Source organism: Pelodiscus sinensis, chromosome 20 (assembly GCF_049634645.1).
Source record: "Pelodiscus sinensis isolate JC-2024 chromosome 20, ASM4963464v1, whole genome shotgun sequence".
NCBI lineage: Eukaryota > Metazoa > Chordata > Testudines > Trionychidae > Pelodiscus > Pelodiscus sinensis.
This window is the reverse complement of record NC_134730.1, coordinates 17,841,338-17,867,609: the sequence shown is the minus strand read 5'-3', so window position 1 is coordinate 17,867,609 and position 26,272 is coordinate 17,841,338. Positions and strand designations below refer to the sequence as shown.

The 26,272-nt window shown below is 43.1% G+C and overlaps 1 protein-coding gene across 2 annotated transcripts in view; it reads right to left on the bottom strand.

The window, feature by feature from the left end:
- The window catches only part of HLF (HLF transcription factor, PAR bZIP family member), a 47,302-nt gene that overhangs the window by 5,385 nt on the left and 15,645 nt on the right, over positions 1 to 26,272 (bottom strand). For both annotated transcript variants that reach the window (XM_006125142.4, XM_006125143.4), the window contains exon 3: positions 2,158 to 2,378. In XM_006125142.4, the coding sequence (XP_006125204.1) occupies positions 2,158 to 2,378 (221 nt within the window). The remainder of the gene's footprint in view (positions 1 to 2,157; positions 2,379 to 26,272) is intronic.

Below are 26,272 nucleotides of genomic sequence, written 5' to 3'. Positions count from 1 at the left end.
CTGTAAACACGTACCCATTCTCTGTCTACGTGGGGCCTGATCAAAGCCCACTGCAGTCCTTGGAAAGTTTCCCATTCACGTCAGTTGGCTAAAGATCTGTCTGGTGGGAAACCACAGCAGTTCAAGGCCATGCACTATGCTACGTCCTCACGGAAGCTGCATAATGCCAACAGTGTTTTCCATGTAAAAATAAAGTGGCCCAAGTCTTCAGTAAAGCATGTCCTTGAATCATTCAGTTGGGGTCCCTACAATTTGGTAATGTATTTGTGCCTTAGAGCTGAAAGCCAAATGGTGGGTGCAGAGCAGACCATGTTTGTTTGTTTATGTGTTTTTACGTAGCAATAGAAAACATTTCAAATTCACTTTTGAAACCCTGACCGAGGGCTACTGTCAAGTCCTATTTAAAGTTAGTTTTTTAATTTGCTCTCCTATAGTCTTAGAAGCTTGAAACGTTCTCTTTGCCTGTGACTTTCGGCAACCTCCAGAAAAAGGAGATGAAATTGTCGTGAGTGCTGATGCAAGCATGCTTGGAGAACAGGATTCTTAAACACTGCTGCAGTCGGCACAATAAGTACAAACACTGTGACAGTGTAGGTCCTACCTAAACAGCCAATTCTTTAAAAAAAAATCCACACCCCTGAAGTGTATTATATATTTTAAACTATACATTTAAATACATATATGTATTTGTGTGTGGGCGTGTGTTTGTCCTTAGCTACATTACAGACAACTTCAAGGAGGTCAAATTATGACCCTGAACTTTTTGATTCGGAGTCACTGCACTGGCTACGTCTAGACTGGCATGATTTTCTGCAAATGCTTTTAACGGAAAAGTTTTTCCGTTAAAAGCATTTGCAGAAAAGAGCGTCTAGATTGGCACGGACGCTTTTCCGTAAAAGCACTTTTTGTGGAAAAGCGTCCGTGCCAATCTAGACGCGCTTTTGCACAAGAAAGCCCCAATCGCCATTTTCGCCATCAGGGCTTTTTTGTGCAAAACAGTACTGTGTTATCTACACTGGCCCTCTTGCGCAAAAGCTTTTGTGCAAAAGAACTTTTGCCTGAACGGGAGCAGCATAGTATTTCCGCAAGAACACTGACGATCTTACATGAGATCGTCAGTGTTCTTGCGGAAATTCAAGCGGCCAGTGTAGACAGCTGGCAAGTTTTTCCGCAAAAGCACCTGCTTTTGTGGAAAAACTTGCCAGTCTAGACACAGCCACTGTGTTTTACGAGACTTAATTTAGCCCCTTCCACGTCCACTTAGGGAAAGTGATGTTTCAGCCCATTGTTTGTCCTTAGTCATAAAGAGAATTAAGGTAGCCTCAAGATTGGGGCACAGCAGAGAGAGCTTCGCTCATTGTTCATTGGACACAACTGTTCAATATCCATTCATTCTGGGTGAATTTCATCCACTTTCATACCCTACTTAAGGCATTAGTGCGGCATATTGTAGAGCTTACTGTCTCTGCCCTAGTGAGGATAAAGAATAACAAAGATCCCAAATAAGATGAAGGACCTCACTGGACTAATCACTGTACAGACTTAGGCCAGCTCTACACTCATCCTGAGAAGAATACTCTGGAGATCAATCTTCTGGGGTTTGATTTAGCAGGTCTAGTAAGGACTCACTAAATTCGACCATTGATGCTGCTCCTGTTGACCCTGGTACTCCATGGGGTCATGAGGAATAAGGAAGCCGATAGGAGAGTTTTTCCCATCAACCTCCCACAGTGAGGATGCCATGGAAATTCAACTTAAGGTAAGTTCACTCCAGCTACTATGCTATTCACATAGCTGGAATTGTATATCTTAGGTCGACTTTCTCCTGTAGTGTAGACCTGACCAGGGGTAGTGAGGCTGAGAGAGCTTAAGTGACTAGTGCAAGGTCACATAGGAAGTTTCTGGCAGATCTGGGGAAAGGTATCTTGATCTGCTACATTTCAGCCTGTTACCTTCACCATAAAGGCATCCTTCCCCTCAGGCCTGCTCTGATCACAATCTCACATCAATTTTTCATGTGCACATTTCCACTGGCTTTAAGGGAGTCACTCCTGATTTACATCAGCATATGAAAAGAGACTCATGCTCCAAATATTCATGGGGAAAATAGCGTTCACATTTTGTTCTCTAGCAGCCTGATCACCAGTTCCAATTTACCTTCAGATCTTCTGGAATGAAGACTTTACGGGCTTTCTTAATCATTGGCTGTGGCTTGAGCTCTTCCTCAGAGAACTTGCGTTTACGAGGGTCAAACATCTCCTGGCCAGGAATGCTGGAGAGAGCAAGATCTGCCGGGTCAGGTTCATAGCCCACAGGAACTTGGATTGTCTCAGGGTCTATGGGACTTGGCGTGTTACGATTTGTTGGCAAGATCTGACCTAGAGAAACAGAAGAAGAGTTTAAGAGGGGTTTAAAATAAAAAAAAATAAATGCATCTTTGCGTTTGCACTTTAGAGAGTCTCAAAATATAATACAAGCAATAACTCATTAAGCCCCAAATACACTCATGGAAACTCTGTTTATTAAAGTATAAGACTATCCATTTTATATAGAATAGTATGGTAGCACTTTATAGACTAACTAAAACATGTAGATGGTATCATGAGCTTTCATGGGCACAGCATAGTTAGTCTATAAAGTGCAACCAGACTATTTGTTGTTTTTTAAGTTTATCCTGTACAGACTAACTCGGCTCCCCCTCTGAAGCATTTTATATAGGGTTAGATAGCCCCAGTGAGGCATGAGACAATATTTTTCAGACATACCCACTAACTGTGGCTGCTTCCCTTTCTAGGTGCCCGGCATGGGACTCCTTACTACTCCAACTGGAGGGGCAGGTGCCCATCACTGCTGAAGTTCAAATGTTCAGCATCTCAAGTTGGGGACACACCATTTAAGGTTCCTAAAATGTTTGACCATTGAATATGCATGGCCTCAATTACCTAGCCAAGGTCAACTGACTGGTCTACACAATGACTGGTGCAAAAGCTAGTAGGGCTGTTAACCAGTTAAATGTTAGGTTGACCTAACATTAACCAACTAAGTGGGATCCAGGCTGGGGACTGCGCCAGCCTGGCTGGAGCAGTCCCAATCCATGGGACTCCCACCCAAGCCCTGCACTCGGGCTCAGTCTGTCACTGGCTGCTGGCTCCCCACCCCACTGGAGCAGCCCCTGCCTGCAGGGCACCTGGGCTCTCAGTGAACGGGGGCTGTCAGACAAGAGCAGCCCCTGTCTGTGGCGGGACCCTGCGGGGCTGGACCAAGGCTGGCCCGAGCCATTCGCGTGCCCCGGGCCCTGGCGCTGCCCCCGGGAGCGTGACGCATGCGTGGCCCCGCCCCCGGGCACCCAGCACATGCGCGGCCCCGCTCCTGGGCGCGCGGAGCATGTGCAGTGCCGCCCCCGCCCGACCTGGCATCCCTGCGCGGTGCCCACTACAATGGGGCGCCACGGGCGGTAGCCCGGTTAGCTCGTACCTTGGGCCAGTGGACCAGCCCCTGGCCTGCAGCAGGGAGGGAGCTGCTGCAGCCCCCACTGGATGCCAGTTAACTGGAACCAGTGAGCATTACCCATTTAGAGTGTTGCTTATTGGTCAATCAGATAACCAATTAACCCTTCACATCCCTAAAAGCTACCTCATTCATGAACGTGAACTATGGCTGTACAAAGTCTAGGTCCATCGTGAAATTTGATTAGTGAAAGGCACTGGAAGTATCTGGAAACATTAGGAACTATGGTGATGGCTTAAAAATAACCTGCTAAGGGGAGAGAACATGGGGGTATAATGTATGAGAAGGGCCACAAAATGTTTTAACTTCTTGTTTTTAATGTTTGTAACATGGGGGAGGGATAGCTCAGTGGTTTGAGCCTTGGCCTGCTAAACCCAGGGTTGTAAGCTCAATCCATTTAGGGATCTGGGGTAAATCTGTCAGGGATGGTACTTGCTCCTGATGTGAAGGCAGGGGGCTGGACTTGATGACCTTTCAAGGTCCCGTCCAGCTCTATGACATATACCCCTTTTTTATTCTCATCTTTCTGGGTTTTGCTGGCTACTGTGAGAACTAGATAACTGCTTTTTTGCCGAGGTGGGGAGAATGCATGACTCTTTAACTGAAAGAGTTTTTCCTCCTAAATGTTTTTTTATGGAGTTTATGAGGTATAAAAAAAGTTTTAAACAATCTGACTAAAAAAGTCTTTTCCCATTTCCTCTGCTCAGATTTCAATCTCTTCAGTCCTATTTACGTTAGGGAAATTTACAGCAGAGTAGCCACACCAGTGGAACGATACAGGTGTAAACCGCTAATATGATGCATTTTTATAGAATCGGGGTCTTCGAGGGATTGTCTATCCAGTCCCCTGAACTAGGCAGGACTAAATTTTATGTAGACCATTCCTGACAGATGTTTATCTAACCTGCTCTTACACATCTCCAATGACGGAAATTCCACAACCTCCCTAAACAATTTATTCCACTGCTTAACTACTCTGACATTATGTCCAACCAAAGCTGCCCTTGCTGCTATTTAAGTCCATTGCTTCGTGTCCTATCCTCAGAAGTTGAGAACAATTTTTCTCCCTCCCTCCTTTTATGTACTTGCACATTGTTATGTCTCCTCTTAGTCTTCTGTTCTCCAGACCAAACAAACTTAATTTTTCAATCTTCCCTCACATGTTTCCTAGACCTTTAATCCTTTTTGTTGCTCTTCTCTGGACTTTCTCCAATTTGTCCACATCTTTTACTAATACGAAACCTATTGCACATACTAAAAAAATGTTATGGACTTCCGTTCATCCTGGGCCAATCTTGCAGTCATCATTTGGGCAGCATTCTGATTGGAAACTATTTTAGTAACATAAGACAATGTTACAAAAAAATACATAGGTGCCTAGGGCTAACATTTTTCAAAAGCATCTCAATGACTTAGGAGTGCAAATCTTATTGACTTCATAGTTAGCGGCCTAACTTAAGGGGCTTCTATTTTTGAAAATGTTAGTCATCATTCTTGACCTTACTGATATAGAAAGTATATTATGATGTTAGAGATATAATGGCTTTCATAATAACTTAACTAACATACTGTTACCGGTACTTTTCATAACATCTTCATATTTCTATACACCATTGTCATATTTACTTTGCAACTTAGTACCTAAAATCATCCTTCTTTAAATGTCATTTCTACCTGCAACTCAAGAATATGATCTGCTGCATCCTTTTTATTATTTGATATAAACACTAAAGCTATGTCTAGACTGCACATAATTAATGAGGCTCTGTTTTTGTGGGGAAAAAAATGCAAAGAACAGCTCTTGCGCAAGAGGAGGTTCTTATTCAAAAGGGAGCTGTCTACACAGCTCCTTTTTGAGCAAAAGCCTCTTGCACAAAAACAGACTCATTAATTTTGCAAATGAGGCATGGCGATATTCCACGCTTCCCCTCATTTGCATATTTCTTGTGCCAAATGGGCGCAGTCTAGACATAGCCTAATAATATTGTGGGGAAAATGCGTAAAACAAGAGTTTACTCTCAGAAAGCATGCATGGCTTCAGTAGTACCCATTTTAAAATAGCACCAATAACATCAGATTCTAGGAAAGGCTGGGATGGACTCGGGGGAAGAAAAAAAATTGGATCAAAGTAATTAAAACAAGAAAGAAATCTGAAACCATTCAGGAAGTAATGTTCTACCAACAGTGGAGTGTTTCCTTCTCCCTCTCTAAGGACATAACACACTGCTGCCATCCCATTGTTGAAAAGTAGATGGTTTCCTACTGTGGTTCATTAACAAGACCAGAAAAAAATTAGCCCAGCGCACAACCACATAGGTAACAGTAGGGATGCAGAATCCTGGTAAAAAAGTTAACCGTGCCTGCTGCACCGCAGGCTGCTCCAGCTAGGCCTGACCTGCGCTGTAGGCTGCTCCGGAATAGCCCCCCCTCCAACCAGTTACCCCAATAAGCGGTTAACCAGTTAACCATTTACATCCCTAGGTAACCACCACCTAGCACCCCTTCCTAACAAATCTACCACTAATAACTACAGTTCCAGCATAAAAATCATGAGAGGTTGCATATAGCATACATGCTGCTATAAAGTAGTGTTCTACTCGGTTTCAGAGATCCATGCTAGTTGATTTTTCACAGTGATGCATGATTAGAGGATCTCTTTATTCTTTACACAGCGATGAAAATTTCAAGTCCCATGTCTTTGAGCAAGTAAAGCAAAATGAAGTTAAAAGCTTAATGGAAAAAAAAACACACTGGATTTTTGGTCTGCTTGAAAAAAATGTCAAGAAGAAAGGTTCTTCAAGATACCCAGGACAGTCTGAAACAGCTTTAATTAAATCACTTTTGTCTAAGACATTATGGTTTAAAAAAAGCAGCTTAACTCCTCAAACCAAAGCCACTTGTTTATAGCTATATTTTAAATGGACAGCCAATTTCATATGGGAGGAGCAGAAATAGGCTTCTTTAATTGATTAAATACAGGCATATTCCTTTGATGTTAATACATCTGTCAGAACAGAGCAGAAAGATATTTTTAAACACTAACATCTAGATCTTGCAAATTTTATATTAAATTAACCCAAACCATAACTGTGAATACTTTTTCATACTTATTTTTGGTGAGGAAGAGGGATATTCAAAAACAGAGTGGGTTTTGAAAATGGCCACAGCTTTCTAATGAATCTGAATCAAAATTGTGGTTCTAAATAATTCTGAACTCTGAACTGTTCAATCCATGGATTAAACACTGGTATCTATTTGCAGTACTTATAAGCTATGGTAAAGCATCCATATAAGCACCTCACAGTCTTAAACTCACAGCACTCGAATGCTATTTGTCCCCATTTTACAGAAGGGGAATTAAGACACCGCCATTATATGACTTGACCAAGGTCACATATAAAACTGTGGCAGACCAGAGAATTGATCCTGAATATCCAGCATCCCAGGTTAGCAGCTGAATCACTGCACCTTCCTTAAACAAATCCCTGAGATACAAAATGTGTTTCTGTATGTTTATAATGCAGTATTTTAAAACAACAATACATAATTCTAGCAAAGATTTGGAAACACTGTGTGAATTAAAAAATAATAGAATTCCTTATGAGTTATTGTGACACACATGCACCTTTTTTCCCATAAAAACCGATTCTGGCAGAATATTGACTTCAGCAAAATGAAATATTTTGCAAAAGGTATCTGGGATTCACAGAAAATTGAGGTTTTTTCCATCAAAGATTGTGGCCAAAAAGTTTGGTTTTTATTCAGCATTTTCAGGTGAAAACTTTATGGGACAAAAAGCGTTTGGACCAGCTTAAGATACTTCCCCTCTGCCTACACAAATACAATCACTTGCATTGATTCAGAGGAGCCAAACACCAAGCCCTGATTCTACAACTCCACTTAGGCGGATGCATGAGCTGATGCAGACCTCATTCATAAAGCTGTCCACATGTCCTTAGATGTACCTAAAACATCTAGGCATCTACGGACCACTTCTTTGTGAGCTATTTACCACTACACAGGGCCGTGTTCTGCACTCCCTTCTCATTGGTGTAAATTAGCAACTCCACTGAAGTCAATGGAGTTAACAGGTACGTGCAAGAGGGAGGAAAATCTATTCTTCTCTGTCCAATATTAAGCAACTCCTGGCACTCTGCATCTTTGTATTTATTCAATCTGTGGTTGCCAATAACATTAGCCAGAAACCTGTCTTTGTTAGTTTACTGGCTAATGGCCATTGTATCTACGCAGTGCTGGAACTTGTTGTAACCTAATACGATCGCGTGGGCTGCTTTGGATCCAGTGCCTATTACTGTAAAATGTACAGTATGCGGGCTCGTATTTCCTCGTCACGCTACCTTCTTTTCTCTGTTTGCACGGCACTTTGGACTCAGATCCCTCTGCAGAGTTTGTGCAGGGACTTATTTTTATGCATCAAATTTCTCCCCATCGGGGGTACGTCAAGAGAGAGCAGCAATCGAAAGGTCACGTGCCTCGCTGCTGACTAATCCCCACACCAGCGAGTTCTGCAGCTGTCACAACATCCAGCGAAAGAGTTGGTCAATACACCAGAGAGGCTGCGGTGCAGGAACGGTCAGCCCAGGAGAATGCAACTGGTATCACAGGCGAAGGCCAGGCAAACAAAGCACCTCACTGCTGGACACGAGGAGCCAGAGTCCTTGACAACAGGGGCCACATTTCTTTAAACAAACAAACAAAAAAAACCCCCACACACACCAGCTTCCATTTAGGCATCTCAGTGAAGTGGCCAGATATTCAGACATGCTCAGTGCCCTTTGTTGCCAGTGGAAGTTGGGTGTTTTTAAAAATCAAGCCAATTCTTTGAGGTGTTGAAACGGGAACGGATGAGCACAGAATTCTTGGAAATCCAGCCCTAAAGGACCATGACGGAAGCAAGCTGGGGACAATGGAAAGGAAGCAGCAGAAGTTTCCCCTTATGCAGCCCAGTGGCTTCTCTCACCCTGACTTAGAAGGAAAAGAACCGTCAACACATCAGCTTTTTTGGGGGAAAGCTTTCCCCCTGGGACAGAGCCACACTGCACATGCTACTGTAGACACAGCTCCAGTGGCTCTTTGTATTTTAACGGTGGCATTTAAACCTGCTCCCGGCAAGTTCATGCCTGGCTCATACCGACAGCGGCCACCAACTCCTTGTCTTCATGAAGCCCTCCGATGTTGCCACGGCAGGCGTTAGCAATGGCAGGAAGTTTTTCAGGATGGTCGAATAGGCTTATGAGCAGGAAAACAGATCAGCATTCATACAGGGGGGAAGCCAAATGCGGTGGCAGCGTGGATGCTTGCACACTGGGAACTGGACTGAGGCCAGCAACTTCTGTCACTTAGGTCACCAAACAGGTGCTAGAAAGCCACAAGCTTTGCCACTGCCAACATTAACTATGCTTCCCCAACCTGTCAGACAGGAGAGTATTTTTATATCCCCAGAGCAGGGGTAGGCAGTAAGTGGTAAGCTGCCCAGACCCGGTTCACCAGGGTTAGCCCCTGGAGTTCCACTGGCACTTTATTTACTGCACGCCTGCAGGTACGGCGGCTCGCAGCTCCTGCTGGGCACGGGTCACTGTTCCCGGCTAATGGGAATGTTGGGAAGTGAGGTCCTGTTCCGTGCAGCTTCCCGCAGCTCTCATTGGCTGGAATCCGTACCCAAAGGGAGCTGCGAGTGGCTGCGCCTGCAGAGGCACAAGTAAATGATGCATCAGCCAGCCTACCAGTGACTATCCCTAGCAAACTGCATCCAACCTATGGGCTGCTTATTACCCACCCCCACCCAAGAGAGTGGGAAATTGAATTTCAAAGCGATAATGTACAATGGTCCTGGTCACAACGTGACTCGGGAACAAGGCCCCTTGCCTAACTACTAGGAAACACATCCAGCATTATACACAAGGGGTACAAGTGGAAAGAACCTTTTCAGAGGAGTCTCTTGGTGGTGGTTTCCTATTATTATTTGTATTGGAGGAGAGCCTGGGGGTCCCAAGTGGGACCAGGATGATTAATTATGTTGGTACAGCTGGTCAGATAACTTCAAGTCATTCAGATTTGCAAGCAATAATAAACCTATTCAATTTTCTGGAAATTCTCTCCCTCCCTCCCAAGCTAAAGCAGATTGGAAAATGTATATGAAAAAGGGAGAGAAGGACATTGTCTTGAAACAAGTATTTTTGTAGTTTATCTAGTAGGGGTTTTTTTTTGTTTTTTTTTTTTTGTTTTTTTTTTTTTTAAACACATTTGTGCAGGAGGTATCAATGCAACTGTTAGGAGCCCAGCAGAAACAGATTATGTACTTTCAGTTAACGGAATTTATTTTGCAACCTAAAACATACATCAGGTTTATCAATTATAAAACAGTCTGTCAGTTAAACTGTCATACAATCTCCTCCCAGAGCTGTTCTAGAGAACAACACTGCAGTGTAAATATGTTTTCCAAGCCTTCTTTTCCTTTGGCAGCAGTCTAGCCATTGGGGGGTAGTTCTCTAACAGCAAATCACAGAGTCTCCCAGCTGAATCGGTGGGCTACTTCTACATTAACTCTTTCATCCCATAGATAAGATCAGCACACAGCTCCATAAAGTAGCAATCTGGACAGAGCTCAGAAACTAGCTGAATGTAGGAAGAAAACTGAAAGGAACGTTTAGGAACCTTTAGGGCAATCTCCCACTAACATAGCTGCTAGCTAAAAACAGGATATTAACAGAAACTAAACTTTATCCTCACATTTATATTAGCACTAATAGTGCTTTCTTGAAAAAGAGAAAGTTATATGGAGCAACCCTTGCGTGTATTACTGTATATAATTATTATAGGGGTTTTATAGCTTCCTCAGGTGCATCTGATGATAGGACAAGAAGCAATGGGCTTAAATTGTAGCAAGGGATATTTAGGTTGGACATTAGGAAAAATTCCCTGTCAGAGTGGCTAAACACTGGAATAAATTGCCTAGGGAGGTTGTGGAATCTCCATCACTGGAGACATTTAAGAGCAGGTTGGATAGACATCTATTAGGGATGGTCTAGATTGTGCTTGGTCCTGCTGTGAGGGCAGGGGACTGGACCCGACCTCTCGAGGTCCCTTCCAGTTCTAGTATTCTATTCTATGATGGCAACTCTCAGCAACAGGAGACCAGTGTATCTAAACCAGCGGTTCCCAAACTTTAGTCTGCGACAGTACTGCAGGGGGTCCGTGGGAAGTTTAAAAAAAGGATCGTGCCCCACTTTTCTTTTTCTTTTATTTTCCCCCCCTCCCATAAGGAGAGAGGGCCGTGAAATGTTAATAGATTGAAAAAGGGTCCATATGCTTGAAAAAGTTGGGAACCTCTGATCTAGATCATTGATCTGATACAGTGTGGCCATTCCTACATCCCAATCCTATATAATATGTATTTGTGAGCTGATCAGTAAAATTTTCCAAAGGAAGAATATTCTTGAATGACCAATGCAGCCACTTTGGCAGACTCCTAAAACATTAGTATAGTCTAAGAAAAGACCGACGAGTAAACAAACACAAAAAATGTCAGACAATAAAGTGGTGTTTGTGAGTTGCATTTGAGTTCTTAAAGAATCACTATAGAATATACTTCATCTCTAGGCACTATATGACAATACTGTACAATAATGCACACGCATAAGTTTAGGGGATGGAGATGAAATGAAGCTACACAATGTAACCTTGATTTGTGTCTAATTCATAGTGTAAGTATAAGGAACAGACCCAAATCGAACTCTCTAAGGTTTGAGCATCCAGAGCAGTTACAGATCATTTAACTGAGTGGCGGACTGTGAATGGCATATGCATAAGAGAATTAAAGACCCTTTAAAATAAAATAATGAGTTTAAATAAGCAGACACTATACCGCACACTGCATTTATACACACGTTCTAAGATGAAATGGAGCATTCAGGGGTGATCAGTCCCTGGATGAGAAAAATGGGTATATAATCCTCTCTCTAATGATACTTTGATGGTGATTAGTTGAAGACTACATCAAGGTTCAAAAAAGAGCTAGATAAATTCATGGAGGATAGGCCAATGAAAGGCTGTTAGACAGTATGGGCAGGAAGGGTTTCCCTAACTTCTGTTTGTCAGAAGCTGGGAATGGACGACAAGGAATTGGATCACTTGATGATTAGCGGTTTCGTTCATTATTTCTGGAACACCTGGCACTGGCCAGTGTCAGAATACAGTATGCTGGGCTAGATGAACATTTGGTATGAACCAGTATGGCTGTTCTTAAGTTCTTTTGTGAATGGCACACTAATTGTAAAAGGGGCATACTTCCCTTTTTATAACCACTTATAACAATACCCCTTAATTACTTACATTTACCTTTTTCCATATCTATTCATGCTATCATATTTAATCTCCTGGATTCCAAAACCCAAATATTTTTATTGGCTATTCATGACAAATACAATTTTAATTTTCAGTTGCATCAATGTAAATTCTGTGATTACCAATATTATTTCCATTACTTAGCTATATTTTAATATAAAAGGGCTATGGTCAATTTGGTTTCCAATAACATTTTCTTCTAGTTTTCAAACCTTAAACATGTATTTAGTTGTGCCAAAGCAGAGCACTTCTCCAGATTTCTCCCTTTTCTGTAAGGTTTATTGAGAACCTGTTCCAGGTTCATCTGGTTTTTCAGGCTCACTTTGGTTCAATCTCTTTCAACATTCATTCAGTTATGTCAATTTTGAGGATTGTACTTCATTTAGTCTCTTCTGTTTGCTTTTATGAGAAGCAATTCCATTCCAGGCACATCCCATTTTCCTGGCACAACCAAACCTTTACCTTGCTATACGTTCTGATAAGAGGAAGCTGCATACTGGATTTGGTGATCCTAGCTCTTTGATCAAGAACTCTTCCTAAATGCTAACAGACAAATTCTCTAAAATATATAGTGACAAAAGGCAATTTAACTTTTGAACACTTGACTTTGTAACTTTAGTAGTGTTCTTTTAGCAGTGTTTGTGTGTGAGGTGTATGCAAATAACATATACACTATGCCTATATTAGACTACATTACCTTGCAAAATAAAATCCCACGCCTATGCACAGGGCACGATTTTATATAGACTAAAGGTTTCTGGGATCAAGACTAGCTAAAGTTCTCAACATAGGCTATGTGACTTAGACTTGGATGCCTAAATCTCTTTTGAAAAAGGGAATTAGGCACTTTTGAAAACCTTACCCACTGTCTTTTTATTATGTGCACGTACAGTACTTGACTCAATAGGGCCTCAGACTGCAAAGGAAAACCTGCCATGCAGACTCTCCAGGTACATCTAACCTGCAACTGGACCTCTGTGGCTGGCCTGTGCCGGTTGATTTGTGCTCTCAGGGCTGTTTCATTGCCTTGCAGATATTCTGGTTTGGGGCTACAGCCTTCCCACGGGTTTTTAACTGCAGTGTAATCGCAGCCTCAGAGCCTGGGTCAAGGGACATGGGCTCAGAGACGTGGTGCCATTGTTTTTTCTTTGCAGTACAGATGTACCTTAGTGATAAACAACAATACATTCTAACGACCCAATCAGAAAATTAGCCCAACTCTTCCCTTTTCCAAAATAAGTGGTTGGGAGCCACAAGCAGGAAGATTCCATCTCCTAGGAGACAAACATTCAAACTCCAAGGTCTTCTTTCCCTGCTGTGTTTTTTTTTTTTTTTTTTTTTTTTTGGCAGTAAAATGACTTCTCCACAGGTATCTGGGAAGCAGACAGATCCTCCATGAAGCATCTGAACAGTGTTGGTGTACTTAGGCCTCCTTGTGACAATGGCGATGCCCACTTTCTAACTGCTTCCTTCAATTCACCCTGTCACAAGCCTGCCTGACTACAAGTAGCACAAGCAAATCTCCCACCATCCCACCACAGTGAAAAAACCTACCTGTGGTCTGCCTGCACAAGTTACTCCCTCTAGCGGTACTGTACTGGGGGAGATGCCACAGAAAAGCCCAGTGCAGACACAGATTGAGGGGGATCACACCTGATTTACTATTCAGAAGGCCATGTTACAAACACTGCATGGAGGGGGTTGCTAGACTATTTAGCTACATGCCCGATTAGCCAACAGTGGCATTGAGTGGCAGGACAGGGGAGCAATGAGGAGAGGACATATGGATGATTTTGCATACTTCTGAGGAGCCCCCTGCTACCTAATGCTGCTCTATATACCTCTATATCAGAAGCAGCAGCACAGGGTGCCTGTGGACCAGCTGCCTGTCGCCCTGCACTGCTGCCTCTACTACAGAAACAGCAGTGCAGGGTGTCAGCATCCCCTGTCCCGGGGCGGGGGGCAGGGAAGGCTGAGCTCCCAACACGGCATGAGTCAGAACTGAGCCGGGCTGCTGGCCAGCCTGCTAAAAATTTACTGGAAGAGGGGAAATGCGTATCGTCTATAGCATTAACCTATAAAGCTTTTGCTTATCAGCTTATTGACTATACTATTACATCCCTACTTTACATTAGACCTGGGTGTGTTTCCCTTTGAGTCGCTGGATGTTCTCTGGCCACACAAACATGTACAGTTTGGGGGGAGGGGGAGGGCTCGTTGTTGCAAATACCGGGATGATATGCAAGTTTTCAAGTCCAAAAGGCACAATTGTTCCTTCCTTCCCTAAGGAAAAGGCTGGGGCAGCATATTTAGTTTTACTTTGGGGCAACAGAAAGGGTTAGGCCCGAATGTCTGCTTTCCGTCCCTTCAGAAGCTCTCTCCCCAACTTTAACAAACAAAACCCATAAAACAAGGGACTTGCCCTGAGCACTTCTCCTATGATAACAACCAGAGGCATAACGAAGGTGTTGTGTCCCCCTTCTACTGCCACTGCGCGGTGGGGCTCCAAACCTGGCACGCGGCTGAGCCCAGCCCTGGGAGGAGGGAGCGAGCTTGTACTGCGTGTTCCCCCGCCCCCTCCAGTTTGGGGCCAGGCCCCCACACGCACTAACCCACTGGCAGAGATGGGCTGGGGGCTGAGGAGTAGGGAGGAGGCTCCAGCCGCTGGTGGCAAGCAGAGGAGGAACAGGCGAACTGAGGAAAGACACAAAGAGTGGAGGGGGACTAAATTGGCTCACAGCCCCAACTGCCTCACCCAGCCCCCTCGCTACGCCACTGATAAAAATACCACATGAAGTTAAGAACCCCTAACAGGCACTACAAAATTGAAATCAAGCATACCACCAGGGCTCAGGTAGAGTTCATGTTACTGACAAAAATGTCCTGGGCTTAGAGCCCAGAGTTCTCTTTGGCCTTGTCTATACTTACTCGGAGACTGATGCTCCAGAGATTGATCTTCCGGGGTTTGATTTAGTGGGTCTAGTAAGGACCTGATAAATCAAACGTAGAGGGTGCCCCCATCGACCCCAGTACTCCATGGAGTAGCAAGGTAAAGGAAGTCAAAGGGATAGTTTCTCCTGTCAAACTCCTGCCATGGGGCCACCCCAGAAATTCAGCTTAAAGTACATCGACTCCAGCTACACAATTCTTGTAGGTGGAGTTTCATATCTTAAGGCAAATTTCTCCCATGGGGTGTGTCTGGACTACATGGCTCTGTCGACGGAGCCATGCAGATGAGTTTACTCGGCAAAGGGAAATGAAATGGCGATTTAAATAATTGCCGCTTCATTTACATCCAAATGGCCGCCGCGCTGTGTCAATCAGCTGTTTGTCGGCAGAGCGCGGCAGTCTAGACGGGGATTTGCCGACCCCAGAACCCTTTATATGGGATCTGCCAACGAAGGGTTCTGGAGTCGGCAGATCCCCGTCTAGACTGCCGCGCTCTGCTGACAAACAGCTGATTGGCACAGCACGGCGGCCATTTTGATTTAAATAATCGCCGCTTCATTTACATCGCCATTTCATTTCCCTTTGCCAAGTAAACTCATCTACATGGCTCCATCGACAGTCATGTAGTCCAGACACACCCATAATGTAGACCTGACCTCAGACTCCAACCTCTGCTCATATTCCCCTTGCATTGTTCCTTTCATTTATTGTCCTCGTGATCATGAGTGACTAGCTAATGGACATCCAGGACAGGCATCTTGCACTGAGCAAGACATCTCAGGCAGCCTCATGTAGCTAGTCACTAATTGTGGTACCTACGGGCATCTGGTCACCTCACTGGCTGTGTGTTCTCCAAAGTCTGCAGAGGGAGGTTTCCAGTGGCATGGAAAAACCCTGCCCTGTCACGAATGCAAAGCCACACAAAATGAATTAGGGATGTACAATAACGTTTAAAAAGTTAACCAGTTAAGCATTACATTTAACCAGGATCCCACAGGAAGGGGGCCACTCCCATCCATGGCACGGTGGGCCCAGCTGGGCGGGAGGCTGCTCCAGCCTGGTCGGACCTGCCACATCACTGGCTGCTTGGGCCAGGCCTGCCATACCATGCTGCAGATGGGGTAGAGAGAGGGGGGGTTGCTCCAGCTGGGCTGGGCCCACCCCACCATACCACAGGCAGTGAACTGATTTAACAAACACAGTTCCCTGTGGCCCAGCCGGGCCCGCTGTACCACACTACTGGTATGTGGGGCTGCTCCAGCGAGGCCGGGCCGTCGGTTAACCCAGTAAGTGTGCTGGTATGCGTGATGCTTACCAGGTAACCAGGTAACCCTTTACATCCCTAAAAAGAATGTATTGTCCATCCCCTTCCCACAGCCAGTAGTTAATGGTAATTCTTAAAATCACTAACAGGTGTTAAGACCTTGTCTACACTACATGGTGGATTGACGCTGCAGTGATCAATCCACCAGTCGTCAATTTATCACGTCTGTTTAGACGCAATAAATCAATCTCTGAGCATGTTCCTATCAATGCTGATACTTCGCCAAAATCAGAAGAGTAGCCAGCATCAATGGGAGAGCAGCCCCTGCTGACTTTACTGCATTTGCGTAGCTGAAGTAAATTAACTGTATCGGTCTGGCGTGGCCTTTAAGCATGGGGAGGAGGGCGGGAACCACTGGATAGAAGGTTATAGATCCCCACAGATCTTTCCTTTCCTCATCTGCACTCTTAGTAACTGTGCTGGCTTTAGTTTAAGGATTGTTACTCATGAAAACTGTGTTTGTTACATTGCCAAAAATACAGACACTTTACCTAGGCTTATTTGTAAGAAATGATTATCAAATTACAAAAGAAATAAATAGAGGTGTTCACGTCTAGTTTTGCCAGATGGTTTAATCAGAAATATTGGACACACTTGATATTACATCACAAACTACATTACATCTTATTAAGAAAATACCGGACATTTCTATTTTCTAATTTATATTTTCTCAATTTGTTTCCCGAACAGAAAGCTCAAGTACTGGACTGTCCAGTTCAAAACCGGACACCTTGCAACTCTAGTCACATCTCTTCCAAACAATGAATAATTAGTGACTCGGTAAATTTACTTTCCTTCAATTTCAGTTAAGGACACTCTTGCATGGAAAATACTGTACCTGTAATGACCCAAATTCTGCCACCAATTACATCCTACGGGAGATATGGAGAAGCAGAATTTGTCTTGTATTCTTATTTTATATTTTGCAGCTAAAGAATATACATATGAGAGAGAGAGAGAGAGAGACAGAGAGAGAATGTGTCTAGTGTCTAGTCTTTGCTTACAATTTGCATAAGTGTATTAATAGCACAGTAGGCTAAGAGGGTTTTGAGATTAGATGGAACATACTAGAATGATATTTAGGGTAAATTCCAAAAAGAACAGACTGTCCCCAAAAGAAATTACTCTCCACATGGCTCACCAATTACCCATTTGATGAGGCTGCTTAATGTGGATTTTGATGGTACATCTAATGCAGAAGGAAATGAGCAGCCTTATACAAGAAATGTTAAGAAAAAGGAACTACTATGTCATTGAATATTGGGCAAGACAATCCCTCTTCCTTCTACTGGGAAAGCCATCTAGCAGCAACACAATGAAGTATCATCGTGTTTGGATTGAAGGCTTTCAAGAAATTCTAACAAGAGCAAATGGTTTCTACTGCACTTAAAATTATGTGTAGCAGGGCAACAAACAATTCTCATTCAAATTAATAATGAAAATAAAGGCGTTCATGTTGAAATCTTGAGTTCTCATTTTGAGGCATGAGCTAAAGAAAGAACAAAAGACAGAACGAACGAAAGATCCACAGGCCTATGGAGTTATTTCTTGAGCAAGTCCAGCCATTCATTTTCAAACTTTTCTACATTGTGATCTCATACTATGCCAGAAGATAGTTGTGGGACCTCCTTTGGGTCTAACTGAAGAAATGAAAGATTGTTACCAATCTTTTGAAACTTATTCATGACCTTAGGTTGAGAATTCATGGTACATAATGCACCATTTCTGAATATTTTGTACACTGAGTGCTGAGATTAAAGAGTGCTTGGAAAATCATGTGGGTTTTACCTTTTACACTCCTATGAACTCCAGTTCTCATGAAGTAGGTGGTGTTGCCACAGCAACTGTCATATCAGATCACTTCTGCTGTCTGACATTTAGATTTTTTTTTCGTTTTTTTGTAAATGCAGGCATATGGATTAAACGTCCTCTATGTTTTGAATATAAGAAAATTCGTGGGTAAGCAAGAGGCTTAATTTAAAACAGTGTTTATTTTTTAATGGAGACATATGCCACTTTTTTTCTTAAACTTCATTTTATTAATGCAGAAGGAAACACAAAAACTGCACTAAATGGAATTAAAGAGTAACAGGGTACGAGAACTATAGGAGTCTGTCTCACAATGAGAAAGGTGCTCTGTGCCACTATATATTTGGTCTTTCCAGAAACACAATTCAATGTTCTGGTACATCTTAATCTAGTTAGTGGTGGGAAAAAAAAAAGAAAAAAAAAAAAAGAGTATGCTTCCTCATACTTAGATCTATTTATGTGCATACACTGCACCTAGACAAGATTACACACTCACGGAACACTTTGTTTGTCTGGCATATCTCCTTGATATAACTTCTAAAAAAAAATCTATTGAAAGATCTTCACACCTGTTTCAAATGTGTTTAACGGCTAGGACTGTGGCCAGCTAATCTTGGTTTTGCTGCTTATTGGCTGTGTTACCCTGGCAAGTTGGTGTAATTCTCCATGCTTCTGCTTTCTGATCTGTAACATGGGCATAATACTTCCTGCTAAGGTCTAATTAAAATGCTGTTTGTAAAATAAGGTGATGCCTACGAAAGATAGAAAGAAAGGGTGGTTGTTGTTAACATACACCATCATACCGAATAGGAAAGGAGAACCACGCTGACTATCCTGCCATCTGGTTCTTGCACTTAGACTTTCCCTTGTTATTTATTTATTTTTGCATTCTCTCACTCTCTAGGTCAGAAATAATCAATAGGTTACTCAGGAAACTGGAAAAAGACCTGTCTACCAACAAAGGTGTTCTTGCAAATCAGTCAGCTGCAGCCAAAGCTTGAATTTACTGCCAGGTCAAGTTAGCACTGCCGCAGCTCAAGCCAAACGTATAGCTGTAACTTTTGAAGGATTTCCAGTCATTTCCCAAAACAAGCAACCCTGACTCCAGATTGCCCTTACTGTACAGCTACAAGCCACTGGGCAGGCTCCCATGCAGCAGCAAGGCCTGTACGCTACAGCCTTATAGACCATAGTAATAACCGAGCTTCGCTTCAGCTGTAATGTTTTGCTCGGCCTTCAAGGGCCTGCAATGCATTTAAGTAACTACATATTGGTTTCTCCCTTTCCAGACACTGCATCAGTACTGCAGAATGATCTGTTCGCACTGGCAGCACTGAAACGTATCTTGGATTTTGAAAAAAAAAAATTCTTTAAAAGGAAAAACTTTGAACAGTCCAAAAAAATGTTGGCTGAGGAACAGGGCAAAAGTTGTCAGCAAGCCTGGGAAGAGAGAAGGGAAGCTGCCTAGTGTGATCCTCCATGCCCGGGGTGGCTCTGGAGCTGCATGTGGCTTTTCCAAAGTTAATATGTGGCTCCTTGCACAGGCGTTGACTCTGGAGCTACAGGCACCAACATTCCAATGTTCACTGCTCAGCCCCAGCTTGCCTCAGGCACTGCCCCCTCTCCATCCCTTCCCCCCTCCCTCACGCCTCTATCCCATCTCACTGGCTCCCCGGATCCTGCCACACCCTTGCTCCTCACCCTCCCAGGCTCACTTGCATGCTGCAAGGCAGCTGATTGTGGTGGGCAGGGAAAGAGGGAGAGGTGCTGGGAGTGGGGAAGGGAAGCTGGTGGGGGGGGGGGGCTGCTGATCATCACTGAGACTCTCTGGTAAATTCTGGTTCCTTCTCAGGCTCAGGTTGGTCGCCCCTGCTCCACACCTTTACTCATTGCTGTGGTGCCATGATTTTCAAACTAAGGGTCGCACCCCAGTACTGGGTTATAGAATGTAAGGGACTGGGTCTTGTTGCTGCAGGGCAATCAGGTGACGAGAGGGGATGCTAAGGCAGCTACCTGCCTGTCCTGGCACTGCAGACTGCACCCTGCCCAAGAAGCAGCCAGCAACAGGAGAGGAGGGAAAGCGCACAGGGCTTCAAGCACTGCCCCTGCCCTGAACACGAACTTTGCACTCCCATTGGCTGGGAACCTGCGGCTGGCTGCATGATCTGCGGTGCTGCACCCTCTTTGCACCACTGACCGGGAGCCATTCAAGGGAAGCCCCTCCTGCCTCCCCCAAAGCCGGAGCCCCCTCCTACAGCCCAAACTCTCACCTTCAGCACCACTCTGGAGCCTACACTCTAGTCAAATTATGCTGGGTCACGGGCACCAACAATTTCCCTTAAACTGGGTCATGAGAAAAAAAATTGAAAACCACTGGACTAGTCTGGGTACACACACAAGTGATTCCATGGTGCCAATTAATATTTTCTTAAGAGCATCACCTTTCTTAATCACCCTCCTGTCCCACTGCTGTTTTGTCAGTGCGGGAAAATGCATACAATTCCGGAAGCCTAGAAAGGAAGGAGTTAAATTTTGCAAAGGAAAAATTAATCTCAAGAGACACATCATTCCTCTTTCTGCTTAACTGGATAACTGCTTACCAAGAACCTGCCTGATGAGTTTCACCAGTGCCAGGAGATCATCTGAGGGGCACTTTTGAGAAGGGTTGAAGCTGCTAACTCTGCCACTGTACCCACAGCTCTGTTTACACCTGAGATATTTTCAAAGGGCAGCTAAAGAAGTAAGGTGCCTAGAGCCTCTTAAAATTCAGAAATCTCAATCTGAATGTTTAAAGTCCTTAAGTATATGTGTGTATGTGTCTGGGCGCGCGCATTAGAGATGTAAAATCCTGTTTAATTGGCTAATGGGTTAAGCATATTGTTTAACCGGTTAAACAATTAAAGGGGGGGGGGGGCATTCCAATCCTTTGCAAGTAGGGGCTGCTCCAGCTTGGCTACAGCAGCCCTGGTCTGTGCCTCTCCTGAGACATGAGGAGTAACCATCCCTTATGAAATACTACAGAGGTACCTGGCATTGCTCGGGTCCTTAACTCATTATTTTTTTAAAATAAAAGTGGAAAAAAATAAAGATTTATTTTTATGGTGTTAATTTTAGTAAAAAATTTAAAATGGGAATTCCATCACCTGTATTTTTTCCATCATTCTTATAAATTCTTATCATTCACTATGTTTTAACAAAGGCTGTAGTTATTGGACACCAAATTGACATGGTCTTCTAGTTTTCAAACCTGAACCATCGGCTGTGCCAAAACAGCGCACTACTCCAAATTTCTCCATTTCATCTCTTTTTTGCAAAGTTTATTGAGAAGCCATCCTATTTCAGGTTTATTCTTTCTTTCTGGCTCACCTTGGTTCAGTCTCTTTCAACATTTGCTCAGCTGTATCAATTTTGAGGCTGCACTTGATTTGGTGAGTCTGTCTCTTCTCTGTTTGGTTTTAGGAGAAGCAACCCCATTCCAGACACATCTTGTTTTCCTGGCACAACCAAGCCCTTACCTTGCTCTAGTTACGGTAACAGAGAATTGCATAATGAATTTGTTGGTCCTAACTCTTACCATTTAGGAGGAGTTCTTGATCTAACAGATACATTCTCTAAAATATACAGCAGACTATAGTGTTCTCATGTCCACCTCAATACTGGAGTAATACAACTAACCCGTATTTTGGACCACTGTGGTATTTTTTTAATACATGTACAGTAGAGTCCCGATTATCCAACCTAAATGGGACCGACAGGTGGTCAGATTAATGAAAATGTCAGATAATACGGATTACCTGTAGTTGATTCGGGTGGCCTGGCCCCTTCCCTCCCTGCAGCTCCCAGGCGTGGGCCAGGATAATGGCCCCGCTTGCTGCCATGTCGCTCCAGGGGCTGCAGGGAGGGAAGGGGCCAGGCAGGAATGGGGACTGAGTGGCAGAGCAGCAGCAGCAGGGACGTCAGCAGCTGGGGAAGGAGAAACGGGCCAGGTCACATGGCAGGCGACAAGGGGCAGCACGGGGTTTTAGTTTTGCTTTCAGGGGCCAGCTATGTCAGATAAAGTGGAATGTCGGATTAGCAAAGGTCGGATAATCCGGACTCTACTGTATAACATGTATTACATGAGAAGTTTGGTTTTCAAGCTGTAGAACTGTAGCCTCCTCCTAAATGTGTCTTTTGCCATGGTTGTACATTGAAAATGTCGGGGTTTCGACCATGGTGCCAACTTTCCAAAACGCACACTGCATTTTGAAAAGTCAATTTCTGATTCACTGAGAAATTAGTTTGCATCCTAAAGCCTTTATTCTCCAACAACCCAAAAGCCTCCTCGACTGCTAAAATCAAATCCAGCTTTACTTTCACGGGTGAGTCAGATTGCATGCAAACATCTTCTGAGGAAGGCAAGCTGAGGAAGGAGAGAACCCTTCAGAGGAACAGGCATCCATCTCCAGAATTTTATCTGCACTCTCCTAGTTTCCCAAAACAAAATACAGGACTATGTAGCACTTTAAAGACTAATAAGATGGTTTATTAGATGATGAGCTTTATCTTGTTAGTCTTTAAAGTGCAACATAGTCCTGTATTTTGTTTCAGCTACACCAGACTAACACGGCTTCATTTCTATCACTAGTTTCCCAAGACATTTACTAATATTTTCACTGACAATCTGTAGTTGGGGACAAAAACAATACACTTTAAAAAATGTTTAAAAGATTAGAGAGAAAGACAAGGACAGATTTGGTTAGTTTAACAATTCTTGCTATTTTCAGAGGGCCAGCAAAGTTACTTCCTTCCCTATTTGGCCTTCAGTCATTCCTGGAAAAGCTTTTGATCTCTGAAAGAGTAACAGCCTGGTTGTGTCATCGGCTCCCTGGCGGTAAGAAGGGCAGGAGCGTAATTAAGAAGTTTGCTTTTCAAGCTGTAGAATTGTAGCCTCCTCCTAAATGTGTCTCTTGCCATGGTTATACATGTTTTGAACATGCACACCAAGCATGTACGCTGAACTGGGAGTCTTGTGTTGACTGGCCAAACACAAGGGGTGGTATTCTATTGCGTGCGTGCGTGCATAGGAAGAAAAGAGAAGAAAGGAAAGATTACTATCCAAATATACCCCAGCGTGGATGTCCTGCCAAGCAGCATATGTGTGACTGTGTGCTCCAAAGTGAAATAAAAGCTTGGCCAAGAGCCCAGCACTTTGCTGTATTTTGCTCAGCCAGCCACAATCTGGCAGAACAGAGTGAACACATTCTAATCCACGTGATGGTGAAGCCGATTTCCGTGTGTTGGCTAAATGTGATCTGCAGACTGTACACAGCAGCAGCTCTGGGAAAACTTGAGAAAGTGGGAAAGAACGAGCCAGAGGCGATGAACGGGCGTGCAAGAGAAAAAAGGAGAGGCAACTTCAGAAATGATGTCGGGGTTTGTTTAAATGTTGGCGTTAGCAACGCTGCTGATTGCGACGTGTGCTGAACACCTTTTGCTCTTGTTGATCGAAAGGGGAGTTACGGATGCTCAGTACCCTCTCAGGTTTTGGACTTTTGCCCTAGCACCCGGGCAACAATCCTGAAAAGGACTGAAAACTGCCAATGGCCAAGGATTCTGACCCCCAAACAGAAGTGGACCGAAAATGAACTCCATCTTGCAAAATGCTGAGTGCCCTCAAATCGCAAAGTGATGCGATTTAAAGGCACCCATCACCTCTCAGGATCTGGCCCAGTACAAGAATGAGACAAGTACACAGCTGATGGAGAACCCTATGGCTCTGATTCCAATACCCTTAAAGTAGCCCCACTGAAATATAAGAGACCACTCACAAAGTAAGTGTGGTACAATACAACTCAAAGTAACATTTTAAGTTCCCTTGGAATAAACGATGCTACAAATGTAAGGTATGATGATATTAATGGCAGGAATGCATTTAGCTAATTGAATTAAGCCAAGAAAAGAGGCAGCTGTGGCCAGTATCAGTCTCAGCACGTGACTGATTCACATGCTTACACCAGAAAACATGACGGGTATAACATAAAAGAAAGCCTCCAACACTGGAGTACAGAAATACATCCCTGCTGCAGACGGGAATGATGAAGGATGGAACAGAAGCGAGGGCACAGAATTAAAATGTATCTGTTTACATACTACTGAAATGAGATGATAATCAAGACACGTGCAGAAGCTCCTGAAATCAGAGCGACACAGACAAGTTCTCTCCTTTTATTTAACCAAGTATTCCTTTTAATATGCTTGCTTTTCTCTCACTAGTTAATAGAGTGCACTTACTCTTTTGGTTTTATCATCTCCTTGCATGCAGTACAAGAAACTACGCCAAGATAAGCGGACTCCATTGGCTTTTACTAACTCATAAAACTTTACTATGAAAGATCTTTACATTGAGACAGCTGATGTTTAGTTTGGAAAACAACATGCATTGGGCAACCATGGAACCACTGCCAGCTTCAGCCACATGCGACTCATCTAATACAAAACCCAATGTGTTTAAACAAGTAGGCATATTACTATCCATTAGAAGGTTAAAAACAACACAGAAGGGCTACAAGATGGGACTTTTTTTTTTGGAAAAAGGAGGAATCTTTCCAGAGTAGTGATCCATTTGCATAGGTCTTTTATTATTTCACACATTAAACTACATAGATGACTTAATTTTCCAAACCTTACTCAAGCAAACTTCCACTGTGATTCGACACAGTAAGAAGTACGTATTTCATCAATGTTATTTTGTGTAGACTACTCATTTTTAAATGTCCTTCTAGGAATCAAATTAAATATTCTGGAACTGAAAGTCCATAAGTCCATAACATGTATTATTAAAGCCCCATCTAAACCAGCTATTTTCCCCTCTAGAAAACCTTTTTAAACATGGTTTCTGCTGATATTTTTCCTCTAACAAGTGTTATCTACTAATTATTTTAGAGAATTTGTCTGTTTGATCAACAATGCCTCCTAAACAGTACAAGGTAGGACTACCAAAGAGGAAGCTGTATACTGAATTATCATAACTTAAAGCAATGGAAGGGTTAGATGTGCTAGAAAAACGGGATGTGCCTGGAATGGGATTGTTTCTCATAAAACTAAACGGAAAACAGACAGAATCACCAAAGCAAGTACAGTCCTCAAAATTGACATAACTGAATGGAACAAACCATGAGACTGAACCAAGATGAGCCAAAAAAATAAATTAAAAAAATAGGATGGATCTGGAACAGAACTGCTTCTCAATAAACTTTACAGAAAAGAGACAAAAATGACAAATTTGGAATAGTGCTGTTTTTGTGCAGCTAAATCAATGCTTAAGTTTTGAAAACTTCAAGACAATGCTATTGGAAATCAAATTGACTATAGCACTTTTTTGTTAACACATTGAGAATAATAAGAGTTTAAAGGGATGGAGAAAAAAATACTCGTAATATAATTCCCATTTTAAAAAATGTACTATAATTAACTTCATAAAAACAACACTTTTTAAAAAAATACAGTAATTTCAATTAGGTAGATGGTTTTTATCCACTAGTTAACTGGTTAAATAATTTGTTTAACTGGTTAACCACCCATCCCTGGGGCTGCTCCTGCCCCAGATGCAACAGGGTCCAGTCGGCAGGGCTGGTTAACCCGTTACCTTGTAAGTAGGCCAATAATGGGTAACCAGTTAGCCTCTTACACGCCTAATGTCAATAAAGCATGTACACTTTCCTTTTCTTTGGGGGAAAAAAAAAAAGAGCTAAGGATCCGAGCAATGTCAAGTAAATTTGCTAATAGGTCAGAAGTTCAGAAACAAACAAAAAATTTGTGGAGACTAGATACTCCCTACAGTCTATCCTGGAAAACTAGTATAGCTTTCTGCAATGGGTATTGAAAATGTTTAACTCAGTCTGCTTTAGCAAGCAAACCATTTACAAACCTGATTGATAAGTAGATGCAGTCAGGACCCATGGATGACAACTTCCAGAGACAATGAGTCTTGAGAATGGTTTATACCAATGGTTTTTAACAACCTTGTGCCAGACACAGTGACACCATAGTTTTCCAAAAGTTTCCTAACACAGCAAAAACTGCAGAAGGGGCCCAATGCAGCAGAAAGGTCAGTTCTTTCAAAAGTAACCACAGATTTCTAGATGCCCCAATTTTGGGGTCCCTGGCTTGTGACACTTGTGATCTGGTTTTCAGGTGAGCTGAGAACCCAACCAATTGTAATGAGAACCAAGGCCGGAAGCTTTTCAAGCTGGCACCCAAAATATAGGCCCCCCACATCGGGGCCACTTTTGAAATTTTTCACCTAAAGATGCTTATTTTTAAATGGACTTAACTCTG